At 38.9% G+C, this 7,627-nt stretch overlaps 3 protein-coding genes across 3 annotated transcripts; 1 reads left to right on the forward strand and 2 right to left on the reverse strand.

Moving 5' to 3' along the window:
* Positions 1-719: 719 nt before the first annotated feature.
* Positions 720-1,289, reverse strand: LOC106314653. Its single transcript, XM_013752491.1, has one exon. The coding sequence runs from the start codon at positions 1,287-1,289 to the stop codon at positions 720-722; it is 570 nt and encodes a 189-aa protein (XP_013607945.1).
* Positions 1,290-1,559: 270 nt separating this feature from the next.
* Positions 1,560-2,473, reverse strand: LOC106314654 (glutathione S-transferase T3-like). The gene is made up of 2 exons (XM_013752492.1): positions 2,075-2,473; positions 1,560-2,033 (listed from the first exon to the last, which is right to left on the reverse strand). The coding sequence occupies exons 1-2, from the start codon at positions 2,471-2,473 to the stop codon at positions 1,560-1,562; spliced, it is 873 nt and encodes a 290-aa protein (XP_013607946.1).
* Positions 2,474-4,313: 1,840 nt separating this feature from the next.
* LOC106318359 (cryptochrome-1) lies at positions 4,314-7,295 on the forward strand. Its single transcript, XM_013756296.1, has 4 exons — positions 4,314-4,825; positions 5,066-5,284; positions 5,370-6,861; positions 7,053-7,295. Exons 1-4 carry the CDS (start codon positions 4,498-4,500, stop codon positions 7,054-7,056), a joined length of 2,043 nt encoding a protein of 680 aa, XP_013611750.1. The 5' UTR covers positions 4,314-4,497; the 3' UTR covers positions 7,057-7,295.
* Positions 7,296-7,627: the final 332 nt, after the last annotated feature.

The following is a 7,627-nucleotide window of genomic DNA, read 5'->3' on the forward strand; positions in this document are numbered from 1 at the left end:
TCTTTTGTTGGACCGATGCGTCACATCCGGCAACGATCGAAGTCTGGTAGTATCTTTGGGCTATTCCGCAACCCTTAGTGTCACCCTTCGATCCATCAGTTTTCAATCCTCTCGGATCTGAGTTCATATCAACCTTACCGAAAGAGTGATCCTTATTTTGGGCGTATCAAGTACCATACTTATAGCATCATGTGTGAAACTCCCGTGATGCTGATTTTTTAGAAGTATTCATCTTGTGATACTTAGTTGTTTTCTTGTGGAAGAAACAAACAAATACATGTGGTCTTTTCGTTACAAATGTCAAAAGAAACAAATACATGTGAACCTCCTTGAAATATCTTCAAGTAATCTAGCATTGTTGTCTTTTACCAAAAAATAAATAAATCTACAATTGTTGTTCTTCTTGTTGGTCTTTCGGTTATGAATTTTAATGGTCTTTTAGCTGAAAACATTTGACATGTTCATTACCACAAAAAGTCGCTCTTGTCACTTTACCACAACAGAATACATATTACAAACATTGGACAATCGAAAACATTACAAGGACATATTACATAGTCGAAACATTGGACTTGTTCTGTTCCATACATTACACACATATTACAATAAAAACATTCTCAACATAAAACAATCCTATTCATTAGGAAACATTAGACAGCAACAACAATTCGTTGAAAACATTAGACAGCAACAACGAGTTGTACGCCACTCGTAACCCTTTACTTAAACATGAGGACCATTCCAGCAACAACTACAACGAAACCCATTACACCAACAACGAATTCTAAGCCATTCCTAACCCTTGATTTCTTCTTAGCTAAGTCACATACTATCTTCTCAAGCCTAATCAGTTTCTGCTTATTGTCATTATGGAGATCCTTAACCTGCCTAAGGTGTGTCTCATAATCACTCATAAAGTTAAGATAATCTACCTTTTCAGACAGCTTCCCATACTGTCTATCCATGGCTCTCATCTCCTCCATAACCGCCACATCCCACCACTTCCAAACATGGCACTCTCCGTCGTCAACATTCTCACACGTGTAATACCTTCGGCCTGGATCATTTCTGGTGTAAGAGGTTGCTACAAGAGGGTCGCCACCACAGTAGCATGTCTTCGGGAATCCAAACTCAACCTCAGGCTGCGGAGGGTACTGACGTCGCGCGGCATCAATCTCAGCTTGGTCCAGTAGTATATCATCTTCTGTTTGGCTGTAGCCACTGTCTGCTGAGTTTTCACCATACTCCTCCGATTCAGAAGGCTGGGTATAGCTGTAATCCAGTCCCATTAGTTCCTTAACCTGCAAAGAATTTAGAATATAAGTACATTCACAAAAAAACCATGATTCAATACTCTATTAAGTACACAAGCCGGAAGCAAAGAAACAAGCATGACTAAATTTTTTGCATCACAGAAACAAGCATATAAAGCAAGCAGGAACATCACATTCATATAAAACAAGAAGTACAATCATCATAACTTAAAACATAACATTTTAGAAATTACACAAGAAACAACCCGAAAGTACAAACATTTTTATTATAAACTACAAACATAGTTAGAAATACTCGGCAAGGAGTTTATTCTTGACAACTTCTTCAGTCTCACTAAGTGATTCCTTTTTAGCAAGGAGAGTGTCAAGTATGGCGAGCTTGGATAGTTTCTCCTTCATCGCCAAATCTTCCATCTTGAGCTCCCACACGCTCTTATACTCCTCAAGAGCCTTCCCTTTAGCATTATTCCTTCTTGCTTTTGCAGCCTTGATACCTTCGAGCCGCATCTCATGGTCACCACCATTGGTGCTTGGAGATTGCGAACCGGCCTCACTTGTTTTTCTCTTAGAACTGGCAGTAGCTTTAGGAGTGTTCAGGCTTAACCATTTCTGTTCAGACCTCAACACACACCACACATGCTCAAGGGTAAACTTCATGGTGTGGTCGGAGTAGAAGATGTCATGAGCCACCTTTAGAACATCGTTGTCATTCTGTCCGCTGGTGATTTGTCTCTCTGCAGCAGCGAATGCTCCACAGAACTTGTTTGTCAGGTCATTAATCTTATGCCACCTCTGCTTACAATGGATATGCTCTCTGTTCTCACCACCCTGTCTAGCATGAGGACTTGTCTAGCATGAGGACTTGCTGCGTAGTATTCTCCTACTCGTTTCCAGAAGGTGCCTGACTTTTGATCATTTCCAACAACAGCATCCTTAGATGTGTTTAGCCAGGCACTGATTAGAACCTCGTCATCAGCTGGGGTCCATTTCTTTCTCTCCCGACGCTCCGTGGGTGTGTCTTCAGGTAGAGTTGGAGCCTCAGATTGTTGGGAACTGAAAGGAGGGATTTCTGAGGCTCCAATGTTTACACTAGAAGGAAAACTTTCATAAGGAAAGTTTTCATTCACTACATTTTCTCGTTGACTGTTAAGAAGCCCTACATAAATAGAATACTGGCTATATGGATTCCTTGAATCCATAGTACGAAGAACAGAGATGAGAGTTTCGAAAATAAAGCAGAATGGTTATCAAAGAGGAGAGAAAGAAGAGTATGGAGATTATATGAAAGAATGAACTATGGAAGGGATTTAATATGTGAAACGGTAACAAGTAATAAGTAACAACCACCTAACCATTATCTACCAAAGTCTAATCAGAAGTTATTACACATTTCACAATTTCATTAAATTAAAAAGAGATTTGGTTTCATACGAACTTCAATACAAAATACAATCAGACTTGGCAATGCAATTTAGTTACATCAAAACAGAACTACAAAGCTATCGTTCAAAACATACTTAACTTCTAGCCTTGTCAATTCATTTTAGCAACTATCTAGCGCAAAAGAGGATTTGGTTGCCTTGTATATTCAGTTTAGCATTAACAACTACAGTCAAATCACTAGCAATTTACCAATACCTACGATCGGCAAATCTACCAATAACAACTACTCTAACTCGAGCTCGAATGAATGTGCAAATGGGTGTTCTTGTTCATGAAAGTAGATCGAAAATTACAACAAACGGGAATCATATCATCGGCGAATCTAACAAACGACAAGTAACCAATACCTATAATCTATGAATCTAACAATAAGAACTACTGGATCTCAAATTAATTTATTTAAAACGCAAACCATACAATCACAAACGGCATTCTTTTCATCATAACAAAAACCAACAAGACCCGGATGCGAAGGAGGTAGAGCGACAATAACAAGACATAATCTCAAAGCGGATGAGGAAGACATACCTTTTCGATTGAAATCGGTGGAGAAGCTTTCGGTGAGACAATGGATCGGTGTCGAGGGAGCGAAATACCCGAGAGGATTTTGAAATCGGGATGAAATGGGGGGGGGGACGATCTCTGTCGAACTCTTTCGCCGTCGAGAGAGAGAGAGTCGGGAGAACATGCAATTGATTTTCAGACGGCAAAACGACATTGCTCTACACCACTTCCACACCCAATCGTATTCAGCCAGCTAGCACTAAGGACCATCGACAAAACTTCTTAATTAAGGACAATCGACTTCCGTTTCTTTGTAATTAAGCCTTTTTGATTTAATTTTTGGCCCAATATTCCTTAGAAATCAGGCTAAGGACGCCGATAATGTTGGTCTAATATAAATCCCACATGGATTTATATATAACTGAAATAATAAACCAATAAATTTAAATTTTCTGATATAACATATTTTATGTGTAGTTCATATTTTTATTGCTTTTTAGCTAATAACGAACAGTCGCTAAATATTAATGTAGATGGAAGTTTCTTAAGCTTACTTATAATCTTTTCATTAGCTATATGTTTCACCTTAAGCAGATGAGATAATAGTCCAACAAAATATTATTTATAGTATTATAGTCTATTCTTTAATATCTATCACTAATAATAAAACTTTACAAACCCATGTAAATAATCAACTTGAAAAAAAAATATTAAATAAAAATGCTTGTTTAAATATGTTATTTTATGTATATTTTATATAACTATATGCCAATGCGAATCTAATAAGACAAATTATAAACACTAATTTAATTGACAGTTAGATAAATAAATAAATTACTCATATAAATAAAAAAATTGGTGTATAAATGTTATATTAAACAAATATTTAATACCAATAAATGTAAAAAATATACACTAACAAAAACTATAGAAAAATATTGATATATATAACTATAAAAACAAACACCCGCATGGGCGTGCGGATCAAAATCTAAATCTAGTTAGTAATTATATTTCTAAGTGTAACGTAATATTAAATACAATGATGAATACTAAATTTCAGTCCAAAATTAGAAAAAAATCTTTTTGGGTGAATAATTTCCAAAAGTATAGTTGCATTTTGCCAGAGAGGCACTCACACAAAGATATTCGATAAGATAAGCTTTTTTTTTCTTTTTTTTCTCATCAAAAATATACACCAAAGGGCTTCGATTCTTCTGCAGACTGAATAAAAAAAATCAGTTTGCTGCAGCCGTAAGAGCTTTAGGATTGGGAGATGTCTAATTCATGTTCAGGTGGTGGTGGGTGTAGTATTGTATGGTTTAGGAGAGATCTAAGAGTTGAAGATAATCCAGCTTTAGCTGCAGCTGTAAGAGCTGGACCTGTAATCGCTGTGTTTGTATGGGCACCAGAGGAAGAAGGACACTATCAGCCTGGTAGGGTTTCAAGGTGGTGGCTCAAGAACAGTTTGGCTCAGCTTGATTCTTCTCTTAGAAGCCTTGGTACTTGTCTCATCACCAAGAGATCTACCGATAGTGTTGCTTCTCTTCTTGAAGTTGTTAAATCCACTGGTGCTTCTCAGATCTTCTTCAACCATTTGTATGGTCTGTGTTCCTCCATCTCCCTTCCCTCTCTTTCAAATCTAGATTAATGGTTTACTTAAAAGATTTCATTTTTGTGACTGAAATAGTCTATATACTCTTATGGGTTATGTTTTGTTTTGGTGTACTTATGTCTCTTGTTCTGAGTTTTGTTTTTTGGTGTACTTAGATGCATCTGTTATGTTCCATATATATTTAAGATATTTATCCACTCTCAAAAGATATAAGTTTTTGATATTTCAGATCCATTATCCTTGGTCCGTGATCATCGTGCCAAGGACGCTCTGACAGCGGAAGGGATAGCGGTTAAATCATTCAACGCAGATTTGCTTTACGAGCCATGGGAAGTGACTGATGAATTAGGCCGTCCTTTCTCAATGTTTGCTGCCTTTTGGGAAAGGTGCCTTAGCATGCCTTATGACCCTGAGTCTCCTCTTCTCCCACCCAAGAAGATCATTTCTGGTTTGTTTCTCCACCACACACACACACACTTGTGACTATCTGAAATGTATCTTATCCACTTTTGATAACTCTTTTATGTTAGCAGGTGATGTGTCCAAGTGTGTTGCGGATACATTGATCTTCGAAGATGAATCAGAGAAAGGAAGCAATGCACTTCTAGCTCGTGCCTGGTCTCCGGGTTGGAGTAATGCTGATAAGGCTCTCACAACCTTCATAAACGGACCACTGATTGAATACTCTAAGAACCGCAGGAAAGCTGACAGTGCCACAACCTCGTTCCTTTCTCCACACTTGCATTTTGGGGAAGTGAGTGTGAGAAAAGTTTTCCATCTTCTTCGGATCAAACAGGTTGCGTGGGCAAACGAAGGAAACCAAGCCGGGGAAGAAAGCGTGAATCTTTTCCTCAAATCTATCGGTCTCCGGGAATACTCTAGGTACATAAGCTTCAACCACCCCTACTCACATGAAAGACCACTTCTCGGCCATCTTAAGTTCTTCCCTTGGGCTGTGGATGAGAACTATTTCAAGGCGTGGAGGCAAGGCCGGACGGGATATCCCCTGGTCGATGCCGGGATGAGAGAGTTATGGGCTACTGGTTGGTTGCACGATCGCATAAGAGTAGTTGTTTCAAGCTTCTTTGTCAAAGTGCTTCAGTTGCCATGGAGATGGGGGATGAAGTATTTCTGGGACACACTTCTTGATGCAGATTTAGAAAGTGATGCTCTCGGTTGGCAATACATCACCGGTACTCTGCCGGATAGCCGGGAGTTTGATCGCATAGATAACCCTCAGTTTGAAGGATACAAGTTTGATCCAAACGGTGAGTACGTAAGAAGATGGCTTCCAGAACTTTCAAGACTCCCCACGGAGTGGATACATCATCCATGGAACGCGCCTGAATCTGTGCTTCAAGCTGCTGGTATTGAGCTTGGATCAAACTACCCTCGACCAATTGTTGGATTAGATGAAGCAAAAGCACGGCTTCATGAAGCACTTTCACAGATGTGGCAACTAGAAGCTGCCTCAAGAGCTGCAATAGAGAACGGAACCGAAGAAGGACTTGGAGATTCTACCGAGTTTGTTGAAGCTCCTATCGAGTTCCCTAGAGACATCACAATGGAAGAGACTGAACCAACCAGACTCAACCCAGTCAGGAGATATGAGGATCAAATGGTTCCAAGCATTACTACTTCGTTGATCAGACCTGAAGAAGACGAAGAGTCGTCTCTGAATTTGAGAAATTCAGTAGGAGATAGCAGAGCAGAGGTTCCGAGGAACATGGTCAACACCAACCAAGCTCAGCAGCAGGAGGCAAGAGCTGAACAGGTTTCGAACCAAGTCACTGCTATGATTCCAGAATTCAATATTAGAATTGTTGCAGAAAACACTGAAGAGTCGACAGCAGAATCTTCCAGCAGCGGAAGAAGAGAGAGGGACGGAGGCATTGTCCCCGAGTGGTCAGGGTACTCGGAACAGTTTGCTAGTGAAGAGAATGGGATTGGAGGAGGAAGTACAACATCTAGCTACTTGCAGAACCACCATGAAATAGTTAACTGGAGACGGCTGTCACAAACCGGGTACGTAACTTGCAAATCTCACTTTGTTCGAAAGTCTTTTATATTTTCAAAGGAGTGAAGTTAAAAGTACGATTTTCCTATATTATTCAAGTAACCTGATATACTTGTTTGGCACGTGGTAACACTTGTTAAGCCAATTAGTGTCGATTTTAATCTCCAAAAAACTTTTTGTGGTCCGTCTGACTTTACAGGTAACGAGGCACAAGGAGAGGAACTTCATAAGGACTGTAACTCCGGTTAAACGTGGGTGGACTTGTAAGCCGAGTATACATTTGTTATGGTTAATGTATTTCCGGTTATGGAACTGGAGTGAAACTTTGTAGGACCTTATCTGATGTACATCTTGCTATGTATCAGGTTTCATATTGTAATAAAATACTGTATAGTATCTCGACTGTGGTAATAGACCAAATCTCATACTTGTTGGCTTTCAAGTTTTGGTCATAGTCAAAAACTCCTGCCAATTCATAATCTTTAAAAAAACATCTAGTATTGTAAATTTATGATTAACTAATAGTTTGCAACTGTGTGTAGAACACTTATCTTTTGGGATATGAATATCAGTTATTGAGACCATAAAAAACATCTAGTATTGTAAATTTATGATTAACTAATAGTTTGCAAGTGTGTGTAGAACACTTCTCTTTTGGGATATGAATATCAGTTATTGAGACCACACACACACATGGGGATTAAGGAGCTCAAATCAGACAATCTCAACATCGTGCTTTCATTTGGGTAATTAGAAGTGAACGCATTTTTTTTT

This window comes from Brassica oleracea, chromosome C9, assembly GCF_000695525.1.
Source record: "Brassica oleracea var. oleracea cultivar TO1000 chromosome C9, BOL, whole genome shotgun sequence".
NCBI classification, from domain to species: domain Eukaryota; kingdom Viridiplantae; phylum Streptophyta; class Magnoliopsida; order Brassicales; family Brassicaceae; genus Brassica; species Brassica oleracea.

Coding starts and splice junctions, on each gene's coding strand:
- LOC106314654 (XM_013752492.1), bottom strand. CDS start 2,473: ATGGATTCAAGGAATCCATATAGCCAGTATTCTATTTATGTAGGGCTT. Junction 2,034..2,074: donor GAACAGAGAGCATATCCATT/GTAAGCAGAGGT, acceptor CTGACAAACAAG/TTCTGTGGAGCATTCGCTGC.
- LOC106318359 (XM_013756296.1), top strand. CDS start 4,498: ATGTCTAATTCATGTTCAGGTGGTGGTGGGTGTAGTATTGTATGGTTT. Junction 4,826..5,065: donor CTTCTTCAACCATTTGTATG/GTCTGTGTTCCT, acceptor TTGATATTTCAG/ATCCATTATCCTTGGTCCGT. Junction 5,285..5,369: donor ACCCAAGAAGATCATTTCTG/GTTTGTTTCTCC, acceptor TTATGTTAGCAG/GTGATGTGTCCAAGTGTGTT.
- LOC106314653 (XM_013752491.1), bottom strand. CDS start 1,289: ATGGGACTGGATTACAGCTATACCCAGCCTTCTGAATCGGAGGAGTAT.